General features: G+C 43.2%; 1 protein-coding gene across 2 annotated transcripts in view; it reads left to right on the top strand.

The window, feature by feature from the left end:
- The first annotated feature begins 8,071 nt into the window (after positions 1-8,071).
- Positions 8,072-26,333, top strand: part of hltf (helicase-like transcription factor) — a 66,474-nt gene continuing 48,212 nt past the window's right edge. The window contains exons 1-8 of one of the 2 annotated variants that reach the window (XM_073041565.1): positions 8,079-8,210; positions 9,252-9,351; positions 10,201-10,432; positions 13,518-13,684; positions 16,413-16,546; positions 20,213-20,313; positions 20,780-20,854; positions 24,912-25,103. In XM_073041565.1, coding sequence (XP_072897666.1) covers positions 9,347-9,351; positions 10,201-10,432; positions 13,518-13,684; positions 16,413-16,546; positions 20,213-20,313; positions 20,780-20,854; positions 24,912-25,103 — 906 coding nt within the window. In that variant the 5' untranslated portion in view covers positions 8,079-8,210; positions 9,252-9,346. Of the gene's footprint in view, positions 8,211-9,251; positions 9,352-10,200; positions 10,433-13,517; positions 13,685-16,412; positions 16,547-20,212; positions 20,314-20,779; positions 20,855-24,911; positions 25,104-26,333 lie in introns of both variants that reach the window. The other variant, XM_073041566.1, reaches the window with a different exon arrangement.

Genomic DNA, 26,333 nt, shown 5'->3' with positions numbered 1-26,333 from the left:
AAGATAGTGGACCATGGAGGAAAAGGAAGCAGTATGGAAACCAGAGGGAACTAATGGGTAGGTGAGCAGAAGAGAAGGGGTAAGAGGGTAACCAGAATGGGGAATAGAGGAAGAGAGAAGGAGGGAGGGATGAAAAGTTGCTGGAAGATAAAGAGACTAATGTCCAAACCATCAGGTCAGAGGCAATCCAGATGTAATATGAGTTTTTGCTCCTCCAACCTGAGTTTGACCTCATCATGGCGGCAGAGGAAACCATGGATGGACATGCCAGAGTGGGAATGGGAAGTCAAATTAAAAGAGGTAGCCACCAGGAGGTCCTGCCTTTTGTGGTGGACAGAGCACAGGTGCTCAACAAAGCGGACCCTCTGTCCATGTCAGTCTCTCCAATGTAGAGGAGACCACATTAGGGAAATCTGGGTACCATAGATGACCCCAACAGATTGACAGCTGAGATGTTGCCTCAGCTAGAAGGACTGTTTGCATTCCTGAATGGTGGTGAGGAAGGAGGTATAGTACCTATCATGTTTGCAAGGTACGTGCCAGGAGGGAGATCAGTGAGGAAAGAAGATTGAACAAACAAGTCACGTAGGGAGCGATCCCCATGGAAAGCAGATTTAGATCCCTTTGTAGAGGTGGCTTCACTTTTTTCTCCAGTCCCACTGAAGGGTCTCGGCTCAAAACATTAACTGTACTCTTTTCCATAGATGCTGCCTGGCCTGCTGAGTTCCTCCAGCGTTTTTTGTGTGTTCCACTATGATTAAATGTTGTAAAACAATAAAACATGAAAACTTCCAAGGGGGAAGAATACCCTTTATAGGCACCATCTATCAGAGAAAGCTATCCTAGGCTCTTCAACCTTTTCACCAAGTTTGCAAAAAACTTGCCCTGTACGATCTCCAGACATTTGAAAGTAATTTACTGAGTTAAATACTTCTGAAGTAAATCATTATAGTAATGAAGTAAATGTGATTATATTTGTAAGCCCTAGAAATATAAATAAAATATAAAACCAGTTCAGTTTTATGTCTTTTTGTGTTATACCTAGCTGCTACTTCTGGTATACCTCCAGGTAAACATTCTTGTTACTCTTCAAAATAATGGCATAGTATAACAACGGCCTACTCTTTTGTAGGAAAGGGCTATGTAAAGTCTATACTTCTCAGTATATATGTTTGACAGTTCTCCGAATATTTCCTACAGTTTTTGTTTAATTTGTGCAATTTGTTCACATGTAAAAGGCAGACAGGGTCTTTATTTTACTTAGGGATACAGCACTTTCATGGCTACAAACTCTTTCAGCCCGATAAGTCCACATTGTCCAATTACACCTTTATGGCCAATTAACCTACTAGCTCATACATCTTTGGAACATGGTTGAAACTAGAACACCTGGAGAAAACCTACACAGACATGGGGAGAACGTATGAAAACTCCTTACAGGCAGCAACGGGAATTGAACCAGCGTCACTGGTGCTCTAATAGTGTTATGCTAACTGATAGGCTACCATGCCGTCTGATACTGTGCCTTCTCTGAAAACAGCCATTGAACATTTTGGTTAAATTCTGTTTCTAATGCCTGAATAACCTGGTGATATATGACCAGAATTACACATGAGTGTAGCCAACCAATTTGCCTTTTGCAGAGTCTTATTACCTCTTGCAATCAATGCTCTATTGGTATGACTTCCTTACTGCTTTGTGCACAGCCCTGTTGAGTTTAGTGCGCTTTTGATTCAGTAGCCCTGTAGCCTAAAGCTATTTAACTTCCATTGCTAGTATCATTATCATTACTGTGTACTTATTCACATTAATTGAAATTTGCCATTCATCAGTTGCTGTAGCAATCTATTGAGCTTTCTTTGTATTTGATCTGCCCCCCACTCTAGAAATCTGTCCAAAAAGACGACGGTCTTTCCTGAGCATAAAGGTTTGGAGTTTATTGAATACAGTGAAAATTTTCAAGGGAGTAAAAGAATTTCCACTGTGTAGAGCTTTAAATACAGTGATATTCTGTTTGATAAATGCCATTTGACATATTTAATATTTATAGTCAGTTTTAAAATAACGTATCATTTATATTTAGCAATTCTTGTGTAGTGAAACTTTCACAAAAGTGATTGAATTTCATTGCACATAATTACTATCCTTGTGACCAAACACTTGGGCAAAGGTTGTTTTCTGGTGCTGTACAGCCAAAGGTGGAGAAAAAAAACAGGGAATTCTTTTACCAGGTCCTTGCAGCTGATGGCATAGTTGCCAATGATGGAGTGACCAAAACCAAGGATGATTGATCAGCCAGAACAGTAGGGTTGTATATAGGCTGGAGGAAAGGATGTTGTGAATAGTGAGGGTGGCGCACCATAGGAGGGGTGTAGGACAGGTGACAGAGAAGAAGCACTAGGGACGAGTGGTGGCATGGGTGCATGCCCAGCCCTTAGACCCCAGGCAAAGTCAGTTGATTCCAAACAATTGGTTTATTGATTATTACAGAATGTCTCTCTGGTGCCTCCCTTCCCCTTTTCCCAACCATGATTCCCTTCGCCCTGCCCCTTCCCACTCTCAGTCCACAATAGAGACCCATATCAGAATCAGTTTTATTATCGTCACATATGTCATGAAATTTGTCTTTTTTTTGTGGCAGTGCAGTGCAATACATAAAATTACTATAATACCGTGCAAAAGTCTTAGCTACCCTAGCTACTATACAGTATATAACATTTAGATGCAAAATAGGGAGCTAAAGATCGGTGCTGGGAGTCATCAGAACGGTTGGTGTATGGGCAGGAAGGGACGTTGTTCCAGGTGATGATCTGATTATGACTTGATTCAGAACTATTCTGCAGTTTGACTGGGGAGGTGTTAGAGAACCAAGAGGATGTTCTGTCACTCCAGGAAAATCAAGAGCGAGTACAAACAGATTTCTTTTTGTCACAATCACATGGGATGCCGTGAGTGACTTTGAAAGTTGCAGAGTTGTTACTTCTTAAGTGAAGAAGAAGCATTTTTTTTGAGAAGCCAGATGCAGAGATAACATTTCCTTGGCCAGGGTATGTGGAACCAGGACAGCAGTGCTCAAATCATGGGTCAGCCAGTCAGGACAGAGGAAATCCGTTCCCTCACCGGTCAGCCATTTTTTTGGAAGTCTCTGCCCAGGCTGGGTGCTGCAGAGACTCAGCTGCTGCAGTGACTGATAGATCTGGAATTGGAATTGGTTCATATTGTAACTGAGACACAGTGAAAAGTACATCTCCGCACCATCTGCCACAAGCAGGACTTCCCGGTGGCCAAACATTTTAATTCCGATTGCCATTCCCATTCCGACATGTCGATCCATGGCCTCCTCTTGTGCTAAGATGAAGCCACCATCAAGGTGGAGGAGCAACACCTAATATTCTGCCTGGGTTCCTTCCAACCTGAAGGTATGAATATCGATCTCTTCTGGCGAACAAATTAACCTCCCCCTTCCTCTGTTCCCCACTCTGACCTTACACTTTTTATCTGCTTATTACTTCCCCCTCAGTCCCCTCTGCTTTCCCGTTCTCCTACTGTCCGCTCTACTATCAGATTTTTTTCTTCTCCAGCTCTTGTTCTTTCTCACCCACCTGGATTCACCCATCGCTTTCCAGCTATGGCCTCTTTCCCCTCCCACTGCCTTTTCATCCAGGCATCTCCTGCCATTTTGGATATCCTACATCAGTAGAGCAGGAAAGGTTTAAAAAGGCAAGGAATCTTCAGCGGTTTTTGACCTGGAGCAAGAAGGCCGCGGGTGAACAGCTAAGGATTGCCGGAGCGAGACTGTGCAGGCGCGTGACCTCAGCCAGTAGAGCGGGAAAAGTTTAAGAAGAAGACCGCCGTATCCAGCGGGCAGCGGAGTGAGAGGGCTTTGCCTCAACGGGCTTAGACGGTAACGAGGTGAGGTAGGTCTACCTGTGTTAATTGCGGAAAGGGAGTATGTGTGTGAGGTTGGTGTTCTGTGCTCGGTGTCAGATGTGGGAGGTCCTGGAGTCTGCCAGCCTCCCAGATGGCCATATCTGCACCCGGTGTGTTGAGCTGCAGCTCCTAAGGGAACTGGAGATGCAGCTTGATGACCTTCGTCTGGTCAGGGAGAGCAAGGAGGTGATAGAAAGGAGTTATGGGCAGGTGGTCACACCGGAGCCATGGGAGACAGACAAGTGGGTAACAGTCAGGAGAGGGAAGGGGAAGAGTCAGGTACTAGAGAGTACACCTGTGACTGTACCCCTTGACAATAAATACTCCTGCTTGAGTACTGTTGTGGGGGAAGCAACAGTGGCCATGCCTCTGGCACAGAGTCTGACCCTGTGGCTCAGAAGGGTAGGGAAAGGAAGAGGAAGGCAGTAGTGATAGGGGACTCTATAGTTAGGGGGTCAGACTGGTGAGTCTGTAGATGCAGGAAAGAAACACGGATAGTAGTTTGCCTCCCAGGTGCCAGGGTCCAGGATGTTTCAGATCGTGTCCAAGATATCCTGCAGTGGGAGAGAGAACAGCCAGAGGTCGTGGTACATATTGGTACCAATGACATAGGTAGGAAAAGGGAGCAGGTCCTGAAAAAAGATTACAGGGAGTTAGGAAGGAAATTGAGAAGCAGGACCTCAAAGGTAGTAATCTCGGGATTACTGCCTGTGTCACGCAACAGTGAGTATAAGAATAGAATGAGATGGAGGATAAATGCATGGCTGAGGGATTGGAGCAGGGGGCATGGATTCAAATTTCTGGATCATTGGGACCTCTTTTGGGGCAGGTGTGACCTGTACAAAAAGGACAGGTTGTACTTGAATCCCAGGGGGACTAATATCCTGGCAGGGAGGTTTGCTAAGGCTACTGGGGAGAATTTAAACTAGAATTGTTGTGGAGTGGGAACCAAACTGAAGAGACTGGGGAAGTTGGCTCACAAATAGAGAAAGCTTGGATACAGTGTGTGAGGGAGACTAGGCAGGTGATAGAGAAGGGATGCACTCAGATAGACGGTTTGAGATGTCTCTATTTTAATGCAAGGAGTATTGTGAACAAAGTGGATGAGCCTAGAGCGTGGATCAGTACTTGGAGCTATGATGTGGTGGCCATTACAGAGACTTGGATGGCTCAGGGCCAGGAATGGTTATTTCAAGTGCCTGGTTTCAGAAAGGACAGATGTTTCAGATGTTTCAGAAAGGACAGAGAGGGAGGCAAAAGAGGTCGGAGCGTGGCACTGTTGATCAGAGATAGTGTCACGGCTACAGAAAAGTTGAACGCCATTGAGGGATTGTCTATGGGTAGAGGTCAGGAACAGGAATGGGTCAATAACTTTACTGGGTGGTTTTTATAGGCCGCCCAATAGTAACAGGGATATCGAGGAGCAGATAGGGAAACAGATCCAAGAAAGGTGTAATAATAACAGAGTTGTCGTGATGGAAGATTTTGATTTTCCAAATATCGATTGGCATCTTCCTAAAGCAAGGAGTTTAGATCGGATGGAGTTTGTTAGGTGTGCTCAGGAAGGTTTCTTGACATAACATGTACAGACACTTTGTAGATAAGCCTACAAGAGGAGAGACTGTACTTGATTTGATATTGGGAAATGAACCTGGTCAGGTGTCAGATCTCACAGTGGGAGAGCATTTTGGAGATAATGATCATAATTCTATCTCCTTTACAACAGCATCAGAGAGAGATAGGAACAGGCAAGTTAGAAAAGTGTTTAATTGGAGTAAGGGGAATTATGAGGCTATCAAGCAGGAGATTGGAAGCTTAAATTGGGAACAGATGTTCTCAGGGAAAAGCACAGAAGAAATGTGGCAGATGTTCAGGGGATATTTGTGTGGAGTTCTGTATAGGTACGTTCCAATGAGACAGGGAAGTTATGGTAGGGTACAGGAACCATGGTGTACAAAGGCTGTAATAAATCTAGTCAAGAAGAAAAGGAAAGCTTACAAAAGGTTCAGACAGCTAGGTAAAGTTAGGGATCTAGAAGATTATAAGGCTAACAAGAAGGAGCTTAAAAAGGAAATTAGGAGAGCCAGAAGGGGCCATGAGAAGGCCTTGGCAGACAGGATTAAGGAAAACCCCAAGGCATCCTACAAGTATGTGAAGAGCAAGAGAGTAAGTCGCAAAAGAATAGGACCTATCAAGTGTGACAGTGGGAAAGTCTGTATGGAACCGGAGGAAATAACAGGGGTACTTAATGAATACTTTACTTCAGTATTCACTGTGGAAAAGGATCTTGGTGATTATAGTGCTGACTTGCAGCAGACTGAAAAGCTTGAGCATGTATATATTAAGAAAGAGGATGTGCTGGAGCTTTTGGAAAGCATCAAGTTGGGTAAATCACTGGGACTGGATGAGATATACCCCAGGCTACTGTGGGAGGTGAGGGAGGAGATTGCTGAGCCTCTGGCGATGATCTTTGAATCATCAATGGGGACGGGAGAGGTTCCGGAGGATTGGAGGGTTGCAGATGTTGTTCCTTTATTCAAGAAAGGGAGTGGAGATAGCCCAGGAAATTATAGACCAGTGAGTCTTACTTCAGTGTTTGGTAAGTTGATGGAGATGATCCCGAGAGGCAGGAATTAGGAACATTTGGAGAGGTATAATATGATCAGGAATAGTCAGCATGGCTTTGTCAAGAGCAGGTTGTGCCTTACGAACCTGACTGAATTTTTTGAGGATGTGACTAAACACATTGATGAAGGAAGATCAGTAGATGTTGTGCATATGGATTTCAGCAAGGCATTTGACAAGGTACCCCATGCAAGGCTTATTGAGAAAGTAAGGAGGCATGGGATCCAAGGGAACATTGCTTTGTGGATCCAGAACTGGCTTGCCCACAGAAGGCAAAGAGTGGTTATAAACGGGTCATATTCTTACTGGAGGTCGGTGACCAGTGGGGTGCCTCAGGGATCTGTTCTGGGACCCCCTTGTCTTCGTGATTTTTATAAGTGACCTGGATGAGGAAGTGGACGGACGGGTTAGTAAGTTTGCTGATGACACAAAGGTTGGGGGTGTTGTGGATAGTGTGAAGGGTTGTCGGAGGTTACAATGGGACATTGATAGGATGCAAAATTGGGCTGAGAAGTGGCAGATGGAGTTCAACCCAGATAAGTGTGAAGTGGTTCATTTTGGTAGGTCAAATATGATGGCAGCGTATAGTATTAATGGTAAGATTCTTGGCAGTGTGGAGGATCGGAGGGATCTTGGGGTTCAAGTCCACTGGACGCTCGAAGTAGCTGTACAGGTTGACGCTTTGGTTAAGAAGGCATTGAGTGCATTAGCCTTCATCAATCATGGAATTGAATTTAGGAGCCAAGAGGTAATGTTGCAGCTATATAGGGCCCTGGTCAGACCCCACATGGAGTACTGTGCTCAGTTCTGGTTGCCTCACTACAGGAAGGACGTGGAAACTGTAGAAATGGTGCAGAGGGGACTTACAAGGATGTTGCCTGGATTGGGGAGTATGCCTTATGAAAACAGGTTGACTGAACTTGGCCTTTTCTCCTGGAGCAACTGAGGATGAGAGGTGACCTGATAGAGGTGTACAAGATGATGAGAGGCATTGATCGTGTGGATAGTCAGAGGCTTTTTCCCATGGCTGAAATGGTTGTCACAAGAGGACACAGGTTTAAGGTGCTGGGGAATAGGTACAGAGGAGGTCAGTCAGGGGTAAGTTTTTTACGCAGAGAGTGGTGAGTGCGTGGAATGGGCTGCGGGCAACAGTGGTGGAGGCAGATACGATAGGGTCTTTTAAGAGAGTCTTGGATGGGTACATGGAGCTTAGTAAAATAGAGGGATACGGGTAAGCCTAGTAGTTTCTAAGGTAGGGACATGTTCGGAACAACTTTGTGGGCCGAAGGGCCTACATGCGCTGTAGGTTTTCTGTGTTTCTACATTTCATAATATTTACAACGTCAACACTCCACCTTTAAGAGTTGGAACGGCGGGAATTGTAACTGGTTGACGATTGGCTGCCACAACTCATCTATTGTCTTGCGTCACCCCACACCCGCCTCCTCCGCGCTTCTATAGGTTGGACGGAGGCGAGGAGCCAGTGTGTATGGCTAAAACCTCCCGTCAATCAGCATGAACCTTGCCTGCGAATGTGAAAGTAAAAGGAAGCTTTGCGCTCCGGTGCTTGCTCATTTAAGGCCTTTTTGTTTTGGAAATCACTGACAGGGGGGTCGATTTGATTTTTGTGCTGAAGATTATCATTATTTGCAGAGGTAGTGAAACGCTTTCATGTGCGAGTTGCGGATTAAGAGCTGCGTTTCTTTTTAAATGTTTTCATGAGCACTGGGCTGCAGACGTTCGTATCTGTGAGAGTCCTGTTTAAACTTGGAGCTCAGGTTAAATACTGTGCTAAGAGCGCCTTCACATCATGCAATTTCTTGAGAGCTTTGTAATTCTGAGCCAATGTTGAATATTTATAGGAAATCGAACAGGGCAGGCGGGAATGTAGTCATTGCCTTGTTTTGGGGCCTGGTTTGTCATTGAGAAAGACAGTGAATGAACGGTTTTATTTTTGAAAGGAGGGGAGTGGAAATGGTAACGTTTCCTGTTAGCATCACTTCACTTCAGATTAATGTTAGAAGGCACAGCGATCATTCCTTCCAGCTGTGTAGTTTAAATTGCCTCTTCATCACGGCTGGAGAAATGGATCGGTGCTGCGCCAGAGCCTGGGCCATCCATCAGATTCAGAATTAAGTTATATGAGTCAGAGAGGCAAACCTTAAATGCGATCGTGCAGATGATCATTGCCTTTCTCAGTCCTGATTGAGCTGAAAGTAGGCTACCTAACAGCTTTCAGCCTCATTGTTCGGTTTTGAGTAGGAGTTGAAATGTTTTGGTAGTGACTCCAGCTCCCAACAAAGTGCAGTAACTGTTTATCCGCTCAGATGAAAATCTCGATTACCTGGTTTATAAACATACACAGTGCTTTCCGGTTGTTTTTGCATAGTTGGCACCTGAATACGTCGTGCCTAGTGGTATTGGCGTGCAAGTGCATTTCTATATGGGTGTTGACCCGAGAGCATTCTTTAGAAGGCTTTTAATGTTGTGGACAAAGTTTGATGCCAAGACTACTGATTAAACCACCGCCTAGAGTTGAAACCTAAATGAAACATTACACACGTATTGAACAAGAAGATGTAAAGATATTAACAAAAGCCAAGTTGAGGCTTATGAGATTGCAGTGCATGTGGAAGCTTGTTTCTTGTTCTGGATTTCCAGCATCTGCAGAATCTCTTGTATCTTATGTGTTACAGACATGGGTGACCCTACCAAGAGCCAAAGCGTAAATCCCTGACTCCAACAAGCATAATTCTCCAGGTCATCGAGGCACACAAGCCTCCAAATCACGATGAGGTTGTGGTACTTTTGGAGCATGTTTATGTATTCACTGCTTTTTAATCCTAGAGCCAAATTTATTAAGACCTATTTCAGGAAGTGGTAACCATCAGGCCCTTGAACAAAAGGGGATAACTCCTCTCACTTGCCCATCCATTGATATGTTACCCAAACCAATGATCTCACTTTAAGGACTCTTTATCTCATAATCTCAAATTCTCATTGTTTATTGCTGTTTGTTTATATTTGAATTTGCACAGTTTGTTGTTTCTGCACTCTGATCTTTCACTGATTGTTTTATTGTTGCTATTGTATAGGTTTGCTGAGAATGCACGCAGGAAAATATCTCAGGGTTGTATATGGTGACATGTGCGCTCTGATTTATTAAAAAAAATACTTTGAACTTTTAGGTAATCTCAGATGCAGTGAAGCTACTTCCTCATTTTGAAATCTTTTATCCTTTGGAAACCAAAACGGGATTTAAGATTCAAGTTTTTTTCATCACCTATACATTGAAACATACAGTGAAATGTGTCATTTGTGTTAACAAATAATTATTGTTGATAATAAAAGTAAATTGCTGACACATAAGCTGATAAGGGAGTGGATTGAACCATCTCCCGTTATGAACCCCATGTGGTGTTTGCCCAAAACAATGGAGTATCTTACTGTTTGATATTATTACCCAAGCCTGGTGTTATATTGGAACAGATTTATGAAATGCTGTAGGAATTATGATGCTTGCAGGGAACAACCTACTGCTCCATGTTAGCTGCGGTAAAAAAGGTTAAATTTCAAATACAGATATACTGTGAATTTAAATGATTTGCTCTCATAAATCACGGTGGTTTTGCTTTGTTTTCATAGCATGTTATCGTGGCGGAATTGGTACAGTTCCCAGTACCTGGGGGGTCGATCCGCTGCCCATTTCTCCAATGGCGGTTATCTCTTTGCTGTGGATCCAGAGGAGTCACTGTCCCAAATGATAAACCGCACGCTTGCAGATGACACGGCAGCAGCGGACGAGGATCTGGATTCGGCAGTCCTGTTTGGAAACCTCAGAGGGAATATAGTTGGATTACGTTATTACACCGGTGTGGTAGGATCTCCTTCCTTTCTCTTACAATAGTACAAACACTTTAAGTTATGCCTTCACTTATAAAGATTGATTATTAGTTGAATTAATTTAAGTGTGCAGATTAAACTTCTATAATTAATAATTAGAGCTACTGCCTCGTAGTTTCAGCAACCCAGGCTTAATCCTGTTCTTGGATCTCCTGAAGGTGCTTTGCTTTGCTCCCATGTGACATAGGCTATCGGCTCTTTTAAATTGATTCCTCCTATTGAACCAATGGGAATGTGCAGAGAACTGGTTACAGCAGGGGTTCCCAACCTATTTTTTTTATGCCATGAACCATTACCATTAAGCAAGGGGTCCGTGGACCCCAGGTTGGGAACCCCTGGATTACCGGGAGATTTTAATGGAAGAAAATTGATTGGCTCTGTGCTAGTATAAAATCAACAGGCCAAAAATGCCCTCCTTTAGTGCTGTTAGGACTTATTTTAAAAAAAGGATGTTTTAATAATTGGAAATGGAAAGTAGGAGGTAAATGTAGGACTAATTGATGTTTCGGTAACACAAAATCTGTGGGGAGAGAATCACCTGATAACTAGTCACCGGATTATCTGATAATCAGTCACCAGTTGCCTACCTTGTGCACAGTAGAGTCCTAGGCCCAGACTTCCAAAGGGAGGCAGATGAATGGTGGAGTGCAGGGCCTCTCCCAGTGCTAGTTGTGCCTCTGGTTGGCTTTGTTAGTCACAGCACACTCTAGTTTTCTTCAGTGTATGATATCAACGTGGTAGACCCTAGGCAAGTGTTTGACCTCCAGAAGGTATGTGTTGTGCAATAACTAATTCGCTGGAGAAACTGGAGAAGCCGATGGATTCATCACAGCAAACAGACATTCTCTTGGAGACCATCTCAGTACAGTCTCCCAAACTTAAAATGCATCGCAGTCTTATATCCTTAAGATCAGAGGTACTGCAGGCGATTCAATACAGGACCCAGGTAGTGTAGTGGTTAGCAGTATGCTTTACAGTACCAGCGAATCAGGTTCAATTCCGGCCGCTGTCTGTAAGGAGTTTGTACGTTCTCCCCGTGACTCTGTGGGTTTCCCCCTGGTGCTCATTTTCTCGCACTGTCCAAAGATCACCGGTTGGTAGGTTAATTGCTCGTTGTAAATTGTCCCATGATTCACTTGGGTTAAATTGTGAGTGCTGGGCAATGCGGCTCGAAGGGCCCAAGGGTCTATTTCGTGCTGTATCCCAATATTTAAATAAATAAACAAATTTCCATAGTTACAGTGACATAATTTACTTCAACATTTTGTCAGGATCAGGTTTAACATCACAGGCATATGTCATGAAATTCGTTGTTTTGTAGCAGCAGTACAGTGCAAATGTGATAGGTAGTGCATTTTGATTAACTGTCCATCAGGAATCTGATGGCCAAGGGGAAGAAGCTGTTCCGGAATCATTGAGTGTGTCTCTTCAGGTTCCTGTACCACCTCCTTGTTGATAGCGATGAGAAGAGGACATGCCCTGGATGATGGGGATCTTTAGTGATGAGTGCCTTCTTTTTGAGGTATCGCCCCTTGAAGATGTTTGACCTTTGGGGTACATATTTAGTGGAAGCACATTGCAATTGATGTGACTACTCTGAAGGTTCAAACAACTTTGCTGAGACAAACTAATTCACCCAGATGTTCTCCCCAATGCCATTCGGCTTTACAATTCAACCGTCAGGGGTAAGATATGTTAAAGTGCCGGGGTTAGGACTGAGCTTAAGTTACCATTCAATGTATTTTAGTAAACTATTTAAGAACTTTTTAAAAGCTATTTATTAATGCTTTTTGAGAGGGTGATTTTAGATGCATATCATATTATACTGAGTTAAGTATTGTATGTAATTAGTTTTGCTACAATAAGTGTATGGGACATTGGAAAAAATGTTGAATTTTCCCATGGGGATGAATAAAGTATCTATCTATCTATCTAAAAGCTTCCGAAGGCAGAGAACCCAGACACCCAAAATTAGTGTTGTATGGGTTGACTCTTTTGAGTATATAAATCTCTCAACTGTTGATAGATCAGTTATGCTTGTGACTATGTTTGATGTCAGTCTGGCCTGCAAGCTTCATTGAACTTGTATATTATGGTGCAAATAACTTAGTCCATAGTTGCCTGCAGGCCATTTAACATAACCCCATTGTCTAATACAGAGGAGAGTATCTTATAATCAGTTTGCTAATCATATCTCTTAGTGACCAGCTCCTTGCTATGGGCCAGCTTTGTTCGTGAAGTTGCCCTTTTAACTTCAAACTTCTTAATGCTTGTAAATTACGTTAAGAACTGAAGACTAATTCTCATTTGAATTAATATCTGATATATTCATATAGTGGGTGTTGGGGTGGAGATGCATCTTTACCAAAGGAGGTAAAAGGTGCTCCTTCCCTCCGCTGACCTCCAGGCCATCCTTGGGCTAGGTATAGCACCTGCTTAGATCCCAATCAGTGCCATGTAAAGCCATGCGAGCAGGTGGAGGATGATCATGTGAGCAGCTGGTGTATACCGTGAGTCCTGGTTATGTGACAACTGATGCCAAAGAATCTCTAAAGAGTAACGGCTGGGGTCCCTGTCTTGTAAAGACACTGCCCAGAAGAAGACAATGGCAAACCACGACTGTAGAAGAATTTGCCAACAGCAGTTATGGTTATGGAGCCAATATCGCCCATTGTCAAGCGACACGGCTCATGATGATGATGATATTCACATAATTCATAACTTCTCAATATTTCCTAACAGTATTGTACGTAAGCTAAAATTTGTAGTGGTATCTGAGAAGATAAAATTATTAAATATGCAGATAGTCTTTTTTCTCCGTGTGGCATGAACCTATTTAGATGTGGTAGTTTTAGATAATCTGAAATTTGTAAATAGTTATCTAGCGTCCAGCAAGAGCTGCTGTTTGTGCAGTTTGTTGATTACCAGTGGACAATCTCCTTGATACAAGTGCGAGGGGTGAAATTGTGTTTACTGCACTTGAGACCTTACAGTATACAATGCCCCTGGATTGTGGAAATGCTATGCTGAAAACTAATTTGTTTTAATATTGTTGTCAGGTGAGCAACAATGAAATGGTTGCTCTGCAGCGAGATCCGAACAATCCTTATGACAGTAATGCAGTCCAAGTAAATAATGTGAACGGCATTCAGGTGGGACACATCAAACGGGAGTTGGCGACGCCCCTGGCCTTCATCTTAGATAATAAACTGGCCAGAGTAGAAGGGTGAGTAAGTATGAAGTAAGAGATGAAGGCTGAGCTGCATCCAGTGTGCAGCAGTTGCTTTGAAACAAACCAAAACTGCTGAGAGACTAAGCACGGGGTTTAACACTGCATGATGCGTTTCACAAAGAACTGAGTTCTGAAGTTGAAGAAAGTATGTTCAATCCTTTATTGAATGATCTTGTAAGATTTAACTAATGAAATTAAACTAGTGATGTATTGAAATAAACAGTCTAAGAGTATTCAAACATACTTAGGCCAAACGTTCCTAAACATATTTGACAGATGAACAGTTAACGAAAAATATCATCCACTGACTTACTCCCTATTCTGACCAGACTAAAACTAACTAAAGGCAAAGCATCAATACAAAACTACACTCCTCACTTCTACCACACCCCAGCCCATGTGACAAATTAACTCCTAGTAAACACGCAGCAGAAAATACAATACAGATAGACAGAAAGTGGATACATGAGTCCAACAAGTTGTTCAGGGTGAACTTGTGAATTTTAATAGCACTTTTTAAATACGGGCTATTCTGAACTTGGGACTAAGGTGTGGAATTTTAACAAATATCATATTGGTAAATTGCTCCTGATGTAGATAAGTGGTGGAGTTAAGTCAAAGTAAATTTATTGTCAAAATATGCATATATTACTATACACTAACTTGAGATTCACTTTCTTGCGTTTACAGGAAAATAATGAAATGCAATAGAACTTATGAAAAACTAAAAGGCTGACAAACAACCAATGTGCAAAAGAAGAAAAACTGTGCATATAAAAAAATAAATACTGAGCATATGAGCTGTGGAATCCTTGAAAGTGTGTCTGTAGGTTGTGGAGTCCCTTCAAAGCTGTAGTGAGTGGAGCTATCCACACTGGGTCAGGAGCTGGACGGTGTAGGGTAATAACTATTCCTGAACCTGGTGATGTGGCACCGAAGGCCTGATGGTGGTAGCAAGAAGAGAGCATGGCCTGAATGGTGTAATGGTTGCAAGGACTGGGATTTTTTTGCAAGGCATGTAGACCTGTAGATTTGTAATGACATCCTTTGGAGTAAGGGAATGTACTGGGAACGTAACCTCAAATGTTCTGATCTGTGATTCAGATTGTGCAAAGGAAGTGGTGTGTAAGGAATCTTCCTGATTGAATTGACATTACAGATCCTTTTTTTCATTAAGACCATTGCATTTTCCTAGAACTTAACCTCTTTCTTTGAACATTATCAAAAATAATCTAACTCATCACTTTAAAATTATTCAAACCTGATGAATTGAAAGAGCCAGTGACAGAATTATCAGGACAAACCTTTTACAGAGAACCCCTTTTGGAGAGCTTGAGATTTTAGTGAAGGTGTTTCGTAGACACAAGCACACCTTAGATTGTCTCAACTGTTTGGCACGTTTCCTGAAGTCTGCATATAAAACTTAAGAATAATGAAGTTTTGAAATTTGTTCCATCTTGTGCACCAGAGAATACTTTCCACCAACATGGCTTTATTGCAGATCTTGGAAGACCTTGGGTCCCATACCACCAGGTTCAGGAACAGTTATTACCCTTCAACTATCAGGCTCTTGAACTAACATGAATAACTTCTCTCATCTCAACTCTGAACAGGTTCCACAACCTACAGACTCAGTTTCAAAGATTCTACAACTTATGTACTTAAAATGATTTATCATTTCTTCTTGGGCCCTTAGCTCCCAGTGGAGCATAGGCCATTGATCTAAAAACCATAGACTTCCTGTCTCCATCATTCAAAATCGATAGTATGGCTGGAGTTTGTCGATATTTCTGTACTCCATTGTATCCACTGTGCAGGGGATTGCCCTATACAACTTCACCAGAGCCCTGTTGGCCGGCCTTACCCGTTTCCATCTCTCAAGACAGGGACGTAGGGTTGGACTTTGAGAGGCATTATTTCTTTTTTTTTTATTATTTGCACAGATTGTCTTCTTTTGCACATTAGTTGTTTGTCAGTTTGTAAATCTTGAGTTAAGAGGAACCAAATTGGCATTAACTTGTCAGTGGAAAAGAGATTGAGTTACTGATCTAGAGGAGTGTGACAGTCTGTGGCAGCAAATTGGTTGTCCGGTTAGCGTTCATTTGATTATCTCTTCCGTTGAAATGAATTGTGGGCAGTGTGGAGAGGATTCTTTATTAGATGTGAATGCTTAGGGAGAATCAAATTGAAATGCAAAATTTCTAATTTGGAGTAATCTAGAGTCTGGCAATAAATACACCAAGCTGCTCCTGTGGGAGTGCTTCATGTTTCCTTCTCCACATCGGCAGTTGTTTAAGCTGCAGGGTGGCAGCTTGCCTCCTTGATTTGTAGGCTCAGCGCTCAGCGTTATTATTTGTTTTGTGGAGCTCCTGTGGCGCCGACGTTTTGAAAAATACGACCTGGGACTTCCTGCTATGGAACGCAACTGATAAGTTAACGTTGGAGCGGTGGGCTTTGAGGGGAGGGAATGCTGCCAGCCCCATGGTGACTATCCCAGTGCTGCTGACCCCCTGTCACCAGAAGTGGAACTTGTATCGTACAGCCGCAAAGTCATACAACGTGGGTGACATTTGCTTCCAGTTTAGCTGTAAAACTGTTGATTGGCTGTCTGTGCAGCTTTATTATCTGCAATAAGACTGGTGTAATTTCAGTCAATCACTGGTGATGTGCAGGATGGGGAATGGCTGTGAATCACTGCTTCTGTTGATTTCTTTCCCAACAGGGTTGTCCCCTATGGAGCTAACAACGTGTTCACCATGCCTGTGCAGCTTTCTTTCTGGGGCAAAGAAGAAAACCGCAGTGCCGTTCTGGATAGACTAAAGATGCACAACTTCAAACTGGCACCACCCAACAGAGGTCAGGTTCTGAAACGTTTTTCCCCCCCTTACCATTTAAGGTAGTGGTCACCAACCTTTTTAAGCCCAAGATCCCCTACCTCAGCCATAGTCAAAGGCGAGATCGACCCCCAGATCGATTAGTTACACGCATGCGCACCGGGACAGAAGAGACCGGAAGTAAAACCCCACAACCCGGAAGTAGAAATAATGTTTAAACACCAGGGGTACCCACCCTTTTTTGCACCGCGGACCGGTTTAATATTGACAATATTCTTGTCGACTGGCCGACGGGGGGGTGAGGTGTTAAACACGACCGGAATATAGCGATACTCGAAGCAGGTTCCTTATGCCCAGTCTATTCCGCAATGTAATTTTAGTGGCTCTCGGCACTTAGCTTCTCCCCGCTTGCCTACGTTTTTTCTCCTCAAAAAACTCAGCGGTTTTGTCTTTAAATGCGGGGTGCTTGGACTCAGGGTACCGAAGCAGTTTTGAGAGCTTAATTGCCTCATTAGACAGCCTCCGCCAGCCCGCCGCCAGACACCCTGGCCAGGTGCAGCTGGTCGTGGGTGGGGTGACAGGATAAGGTCAGGGCTGGAGTCCCTGTGCCGGAGCCACGGCGGTTCCAGTCGGGAGAGAGCTACCGAGCGAGGAGTGCGACAGGGCACCCACCTGCCCCCCTTGTAGGGTCTATTGGCGGACAAAAGTTTGTTTCAGTGGATCGCAGCACGGTAGCTGCTCTGGTACTTACGGAACCCTGAGCCCGAATTAGATCGTCTGCAAATATTTTAGCACTGGGTTCCCCACGAACATTCGGTGTGGTGAACAGATTTAGAGGCGGCGCCCATCTGTCCGCACTCCGGGCCGGTAGCAACGGCACTTCCCGCCGGCTGCCCGAGGCGAACCAGTGATCCCTGGCGCGAGGGTATCACCGCGTTTAGGCGACTGATGACCTCGCATGCGTTCAAGTTCAACAGCGGGTGTGACAGGGAATGAGGAAAGGTGTAGCTGACTCGTATCGTTTCCTCGCGGCCCGGTGGTTGGGGACCACTGAATTACACTGTGTAAACACTGCAGATGCTGTGGTCAAATCAACACATACAAACAAGCTGGATGAACTCAGCAGTCAGCAGGTTGACTGCTCATTTCAACAGATGCTGCCCGACCTGCTGAGTTCATCTAGCTTTTGTACGTGTTGAATTACACTGTGTAGTGCGGGGGGAGCTACACGCATGCGCACTGGGCAGAAAGAACGGAACTAAAACCCCGCAACCCGGAAACAATCTCTCAACAGTATTTGTGCATTTATTTTAGATTTTTTTTTTCGGGATCTATTGGGGAAGTCTCAAAGATCGACCAGTCGATCGTGATCGACGGGTTGGCGACCACTAATTTAAGGCATCACGTTAGTGGGCTGAAGAGCCTGTTCTTTGTTATTAAAGGTACTCCCAGCCCTTCTGGATGTTCCTGCAGTTCTGCTCCAGCAAGGAACATCAACTTGTAACTCTACTATTTCCTTTTGGACATCACAGCCACTTCATAGCAGTGACGGATTTTTGAAACAGAGGCACTGTTGCGACTGTGGCAGCCAGTTTGCACGAAGTTTCCCCCTTAAATCAATCTGCTTTTCTTGATTGTTGCTCAGATCAGTGGGCTTGTTCTGGAAAAGCTCTAAGATCATTTAGTTGGAGATGAGGATAAGTCCATAAGATTTAGGAGCAGAATTAGACCATTTGGCCCATTGAGTTTGATCCACCATTCCGTCATGGCTGATTTATTATCCCTCTCAAACCCCCTTCTCCCCGCAACCTTTGACACCCTTACTAATCAAGAACCTATCAAGCAGTGCTTTAAATATACTCAATGATTTGGCCTCCACAGCTGTTTGTGGCAGTGAATTCCACAGATTTTCTACCTGCTGGGTAAGGAAATTTCTCCTCATCTCCGGTATAAATGGATGTCCCTGTATTCTGAGGCTGTGCCCTTTCCAGGATTTGGTGAGAAGTATGGCACTCCTTCAGTAATCCGCTGATGAGCTAACCTAGGTTTTCAGCATTGTGGTGATACCCACATCTCAATGAAGTAGTGGCTCAGCAAGCCAGCTCATTGCCGTATTATCAACAAGGAGTGGGTGATTAAAGGAGACACAAGAGACTGCAGATGCTGAAATGTTGAGCAACACTCAAAGTGCTGGAGGGTCTTAAGAGGTTCAGGCACATCAGTGGAGGAAAATGGACAGTTGACGTCTTGGGTCAAGACGCTGCATCTGGACTGGACTGGACCGAAATGTCCACTCTCCATTTCCCTCCACAGATGCTACCTGACTCGCTGAGTTTGCTGATCAGCAGTTAAATGCTGGCTCAGCCTATGATGGCTATATCCCTTTAATGAATATTAAAAAAAATAGTTATAACTTAAACACGAGGGATTACCTTTACTGGGTTTGATTTCTTGAACTGCTTGAGTTCAACAATTTTCAGTCTGGTGTGGCTTCGCTAACTGTAAGGTATAAGAGCAGAATTATTCGACCAATTGAATCTGCTCGGTGATTCTCTGGGTGAACGGTGAAATGTTTAATGGGAACATGATGGGTGCTTCTTCACTCAGGATGGTGAGGGTGTGTAACAAGCTTCCATCAGGAGTGATGGATGTCGGTTCGATTTCAATATTTAAGAGAAATTTGGATAAGTACATGGATGGGAGGGGTATGGAGGAGCTATGGTCTAGGCACGGGTTGATGGGACAAAGCAGAATAACTGTTCAGCACAGACTAGATGGGCTGAGGGGTCTGTTTCAGAGCAAGAATGGTCTATGTCATGACTAAATCCAGTCTCCTGCCTTCTTCCTGCAATCTTTGATACTCTTACTAATTTAAAAACCTTATCAACTTGCCAATTTAAATATATCCAGTGATACGGCCTCCACGGTCGTCTGTGGCAATGAATTCCACAAATTCACTACCCTTCAGCAAATGAAAATTTTCTTTATCTTTGTTCAAAAAAGGAATACCCTTGTATTCTGTAGCTGTTTCCTCTGGTTTTTGACCCTCACACTATTGAAAACTTCTTCTCCACATCCACTCTATCTAGGCCTTTCAATATTCGTCATGTTTCAGTGAGGTCCTCTCTCATTCTTCTAAACTCCAGTGTACAGACCCAGATCCATAAATACTCTTTGTATGTTAACCCTTTCAGTCCCTCCTCTGGACACTCTCCAATGCCAGTGTATCCTTCCTTGGAAACGGCTAATGTGGTCTGACCAATGCTTTATGAAGCCTCAATGTTATATCCTTGCTTTTATATTCTAGTCCTCTCGAAATGAGCACTAACCTTGCATTTGCCTTCCTTACAACTGACTAACACTGTGACATAGCCTCCTGTGTATCATTCTGCTCCAGACACTCTGCTCGCTTCAATAAATCTTTTCTTCAAAGTTAACACTCTATAAAATCACTGTCTTTTGAATTCCAGTGTATAGGCCTAGATCTATCAAACACTCTTTGTATGTCTTCTGATGTTAATTCACCTCCCTTGAACGCATCTTCCTCCCTCCTCTACTTGTATGACCAATGTTTGGAAAGATAGGCAACTCGGAGTTTTGTTAACAATTGAAGTGGTGCAGTTTTATATTTAGTTGATGCAGATGAATGTCGAGCAGTGCAACGGTGACCTGATGTTTTTTTTTATAGGCAGTGGAATTGCTGAAGGGTGGCATGGAGCAGGATCTGCAAGAGCTGGTCCGAGCTACAAAGCCCCTGTGCACACTGCTGTTCAGATGACAGCGGAACAGGTAAGGGTTAATTTTTAAACGCTCAGTTGCAAATGTGGAATTTGTCGTGCCACTTTCATGGGAAGTCCGGGAGTCAAAGCTTGATGACCGAAACCCTTTTTGTCCAGAATTTGTTTGATTAATGGAATTTAAATGTATCATTCCAAATCAATAGATTATTATTCCAATGGATTGCTAATTGAAACATATTGATTGTAACTGATCCCACTATTGCCTTGGCAACCACTCTGTATAAAATTAAAAGAACCTTTTTCACTCAGATCCCCTTTGATATTCCATCTCCTCTTTCCAAAATTTCATATTTTTGGTACTCCAGCCATGCGGAAAACTGTTCTGTCTATCCTATTTATGTCCATCATAACTGAATGTAATTCTATCAGATCATATCCCTCAGCCTCCTTCATTCCGGTGATTTGTCTTTATTGATCTTTTATTTGCTGCTCAATGCTAGAATTTTCTTTTGCAGCTAAAGAATGAATTTGACAAGATTTTTGAAGATCTGAAAGAGCATGATAAGACTCGGGAAATGGAACCAGCTAAGGTGAAGTGAGCCACAATGAATGTAATTGGGTGAAAATACAAAAATCTTTTGAGCTCCTGTGAAGCACCGTGGAATATCTCACCACACTAAAAAGCTGTTTTTGGACTCTGGTCTTAAGTAATCAGTCTAAAGGAATTTAGTCCTAGAATTTGGCTCATGGCCCTAAATAGGGATTGTTTTTTTTCTGGGTGGACAATATTGGGACAGCACTAGGAGTTGGTATTTGGTATTCAGAATTAGATTCAGAATCAGATTTAATATCATTGGCATATGTCGTAAAATCTTTTGTTTGCATGGATGTAACAAGAGATAACGGTTTTCCTCTCCAAAGATTTATTAAAGAACTTACTTAGCTGGAAAGCTCTTAAATCATCAGAATATCAATCAATTAATCCAACGGAATCTAGAATTAGTAAATTGGTTTATTATTGTACTGTGGTATGGTGAGACATTTTGTTTTTCAAGCTATCTGTACAGATTTCATCACTTCAGGACTTCAAGGTTGTCCAAGGCAAACATAGTAAGAGAACGCAGAACATAAGCTTACAGCTACAGGAAAAGTGTTGTGTCGGCAGACATTAATGTGTAAGGTACGGTAACTGTGAGGTCAAGAGTCTATCTCATCATACGAGAGGTCTGTTCAATAGTTTTAAAACAGCAGGACAGAAGCTGTCTTTGAGCTTCGTGGTACATGCTTGTAGGCTTTTATATCTTCTGTCTGATAGAAGGAGGGAGAGGAGTCTGTGGCAGGAGAGGTCTTTGATTATGTTGGCTGCTTTACTGAATCTGCGAGAAGTGTAGTCAGCATATAAAACATAATTGTAATCAAGCTTTACGGTGTTCTATTTGCATTACGTTGAATTTCCCCATGGGGATGAATAAAGTATCTATCTATCTATCTATCTATCTAATAAGATGGAAACGGTTGGTATTCTTACAGTTTTGGAAAGCATTTGGTTTTATGCCACTCTAAAGGTAATTGTGGAAAACAAAGGCCCTTTGGTGTAGAATGTGAGATGTTGGTGTTGCTTGCTAATAGGAAGCAAGAGAGTGGTCATTAATGTGTCTTGTTTGGCAGGATGTAGTGGGTGGTGTGCCACACGTTTGGTAAGGGGACCTCAGATCACATCTTGCTCTTTGTATCAGTGACGTGGATGAAGATGCCAGAAGTATGGGTGTTAAGTTTGCTGTTGATACCAAGATAGAGAGGGAAGTTGGTTGCAAAGAAGACATTAGGGGGTGACAGAGATACAAATATAAGCAAAGATCAGGCAATTGATAGATAATGTGTGAAAACGTTTATTTGACTGGATTTTTAAAGCGAGAGTTACGCACACTATATGCTGGAGGAAGTTAGCATGTATGGAGACGAATAAAGAGACAACGTTTTGGGTCATCATGACTTCTCCATATGTGTTGCCAAGTTCCACCAGCATTTTGTGTGTGTTACTCTGGATTTCCAGCATCTGCAGAGTCTCTTGTGTTTATCATAGGATGAAAGATTGTGGAGTTCAGAGATGCTGAGGGATCTGTTTGTCTTTTACTGCATGATTCACAAAAGACAAGTATCAGGTTTAGCAAAAGGTAGGGAAGCTCACTGGATTCTGTTGTTTATTAAGAAAGGAACTGAACACAGGAAAAGGGAGGTTCTCCTTGCTCATATCAGATACTGGTGAGAGGATACCTGGAGTGCTGTGAGGGATACAAATGTTAGATTAATAGCCAGAGTGAGTGAGTTGTGTTGTGAGGACAGGCTTCAGCTTACATGCATTGGAGCTTAGAGTTTATAAGGAAATTTGATTAAAACATACGAGATACTGAAGGGAATGGGGACGAAGAAGGTGTTTCGTCGAAGGAGTGTCTAGAAATATGTGTCAGTGTTTAAGTATTGTTGATGAGCATGGGCCAAATTCTTCTTGTTTTTACACATTGATAAGGGATGTGTTTGATCAGCGTGTGAGGACACAGTGGGCTTCCACTTCATCCCTCATATTCATTAACAAGTGTGCCTGATGTCTGTGTGCCAAAGTCACTGGAATGCCATAGGCCTCTTACTCAGAGGCAAGAGCCAAATCTGACTAGTAGTAGTAGTGCAATCACTCAGGTTAAGTGAGATGTTCTCTAGCAAACACGAGGAAATCTGCAGATGCTGAAAATTCAAACAACAACAACACATAAAATGCTGGTGGAACACAGCAGGCCAGGCAGCATCTATAGGGAGAAGCACTGTCGACGTTTTGGGCCAAGACCCTTCGTCCATTTTGTGTGTGTTGTTGAGATGTTCTCTAAATGGGTTGTCTATTGGTGGGTGTAGAAGCCAATCCAAGATCCACATATTCAGTGGTGGCTGTGGTTAGTGTTTGGGTCATCTCGTTGTTCAGTCTCTTCTTTTGCAGCTGCGGCTTGTTCTCAGTGACACAACACAGATCGTTCTCATGTAACGCAGCTCCCTCTTGAACACATTTCTTCCAGGAGTATCTTGAGTGCAGTGTCTTCCCAGTTTTTAGATGTAATGTTGAATTTCTTCAGGCTGATCTTGATGTTATCTTTGAAGCATTTCCTTTGCCCACTAGGGGCTCACTGACCGACCCTGAAGTGGGAGTAAAAGATCTGACTGGCTGTTTGATAGATGTGCCTAAAACTTTTGCACAGTGCTGTATTTGACAACATGAACTGGAGAGCAGTTTGTAAATCTGACAGGAGCAAAGGATGCTGGGAATGGAGAGAATGGAGCTCCCACCTGGGGCAGTTGGGAAAGAAGGAGTGTCAGGGATGGGTGGCTGCATGGGTGAAGATGCACTCAGCCCTAAAACACCAGACAAGGTCACTTGGTTCCAAAGAATTGGACTATTGATCATTACAGAATGTCTCTCTGGTGCTTCCTGCTCCCTTCCCCTTTTCCCAACCATGATTTCCCTTTCCCTACCCCCTTCCCATTCTCAGTCCATGATAGAGACGTATATCAGAAACAGATCTATCATAATTCACATACTTCATGAAAGTTTGTTTTTGTGGCAACAATACAGTGCAATACATAAAATTGCAACAGTACTGTGCAAAGGTCTTAAAACACCCTAGCTATGTATATGTGCCTAAGACTTTTGCCCAGTACTGTACATAGTTGCTCTCTGTGGAGAGTGGGAACTGTGATTTTAGACAGTTATTTGTAACGATGTAATTGCAGGCTGTGACTTGTAGATGGTACTGTTCACAAGCTCACCAACAGTGTTGACTAAAAAGTCTGCAGGATGATAATGCTGTCTGTACTGCTGCAACTGGCAATTTACTGCCATTCTGAAAATACTTGGATTGCTTTTTAAACAGTGCACCTACTGGTGCATTACATGAAATTTTGTGGAATTACTGTTTCATTTTCACTCGCTGTTACTTTTCAATGCAGACACATTAGGGCTCATGTTGCGGATGGCACAAGTTGCTTTTTTTTAAACTTTCCCATCTGTGCGTTCAGTTGGCTGGATGTCAGAGAGTCCACAGAGCAAAAGGCTTCCTAAGAAAGAGACTGAGGTTCATTTACACAATTATCGCACCCATAATGTATGCTGAATGGTTGTGTGACGACGTCTCTGAGACGTAAGTGCAAGCTCGTAATTTGGAAGCAAGAGCCAACTTTGGGTGCTTGAGATAGATAGATAGATAGATAGATAGATAGATACTTTATTCATCCCCAAGGGGAAATTCAATGTTCCTCCAGTATGATATCACATAAACACAAGACAGACCAAGACTAACTGACCAAAAAAACCACATAATTATAACATACAGTTACAACAGTGCAAAGCAATACCATAATTTGATAAGAGCAGACCATGGGCACGGTAAAAAAAAAGTCTCAAAGTCCCAGATAGCCCATCATCTCACGCAGATGGCAGAAGGAAGAAACCTCCAACGTGGCAAAACTTCCCGATGCAGCCTCTGGAAGCACCCGAGCACAGCCCAACTGTGAGTCCGTCCGATATATATACATGTTATTGCTCATCATGGGAACCATCCTTCTAACCCAAGAAGTTGCAATAGTTTTGAATTTTTGCATTAACAGGCTGTCCGTACACCATTGCTGCCTCATCAGAAGCAGGCACTGGCCTGGATGATACTGAGGGAAAATAACACCGACCTTCCTCCATTCTGGGAGCAGAGAAACAACATGTACTACAACTTGCTGACAAACTTCGCAGAAAAGGAGAGACCTGAGAACGTTCATGGAGGCATCCTGGCCGACGACATGGGTCTGGTAAGAGACGGGTCTATTAACTAATATTGCTCGTTTTGGGATGCTCCTCTACTCCCACAGCAGAAGGCCATGGGGCTTCTTCCAGCAAACGGAGCAGAGGGATTGAGAAAATTAAATAGAAAAAAGGGTTGGAGGAACACACGGAAGGGGAAAACATTGTCCTGGGAGACTTGAGACATACTTGCTTTTCAGATTTAGTGAAGAGTCTGAAATAGTGAACATGCCAGAAAGGAGCAGCGCCCTAAGCTGTACTTTCAGGTGAGGCTGTTGGGATCGTCTACTGTATCCCGGTGCTCGCTGTGTGGCCTCCTGTATATCGGTGAGACCTGACGTGGATTCGGAGACTGTTTCGTCAAGCACCTTTGCCCCGTCTGCCTCAAAAAGCAGGATTTCCCAGTGGCCACCATTTGAATTCTACTTTCCATTCCCATTCCGACATGTCAGTCCATGGCCTCGTTTGCTGCCACGATGAGGTTGGAGGAGTAACATCTTGTATTTGTATAGGTCAGTTGTGGAGAGCGCCCTCTTCTTTGTGGTGGCATGTTGGGGAGGAAGCATTAAGAAGAGGGACGCCTCACGTCTTAATAAGCTGGTAAGGAAGGCGGGCTCTGTCGTGGGCAAAGTACTGGAGAGTTTAACATCGGTAGCTGAGCGAAGGGCGCTGAGTAGGCTACGGTCAATTATGGATAACTCTGAACATCCTCTACATAGCACCATCCAGAGACAGAGAAGCAGTTTCAGCGACAGATTACTATCGATGCAATGCTCCTCAGACAGGATGAAGAGGTCAATACTCCCCAATGCCATTAGGCTTTACAATTCTACCGCCAGGACTTAAGAACTTTTTAAAAGCTATTATTAATGCTTTTTGAGATAGTGATTTAGATGCATATCATATTTTTTACTGAGTTAAGTATTGTATGTAATTAGTTTTGCTACAACAAGTGTATGGGACATTGGAAAAAAGTTGAATTTCCCCATGGGGATGAATAAAGTATCTATCTATCTATCTATCTATCTATCTATCTATCCATTCCATTCCATGCCATTCCATGCCATTCCATGCCATGCCATGCCATGCCATGCCATCCCATCCCATCCCATCCCATCCCATCTGGGTAGCCTCCAACCTGATGACCAGAACATTGATTCCTCAGATTTCTGGTAATTGCTTCCCCCCTTCTACTTTACCATTCCGCATTCTTGTTTCCCTCTCAAACCTTTTGTTCT

Source organism: Hemitrygon akajei, chromosome 3 (assembly GCF_048418815.1).
Source record: "Hemitrygon akajei chromosome 3, sHemAka1.3, whole genome shotgun sequence".
Classification (NCBI taxonomy): Eukaryota; Metazoa; Chordata; class Chondrichthyes; order Myliobatiformes; family Dasyatidae; genus Hemitrygon; species Hemitrygon akajei.
The sequence above is the reverse complement of the archived record's forward strand: the minus strand, read 5'-3'. Positions and strand labels throughout refer to the sequence as shown.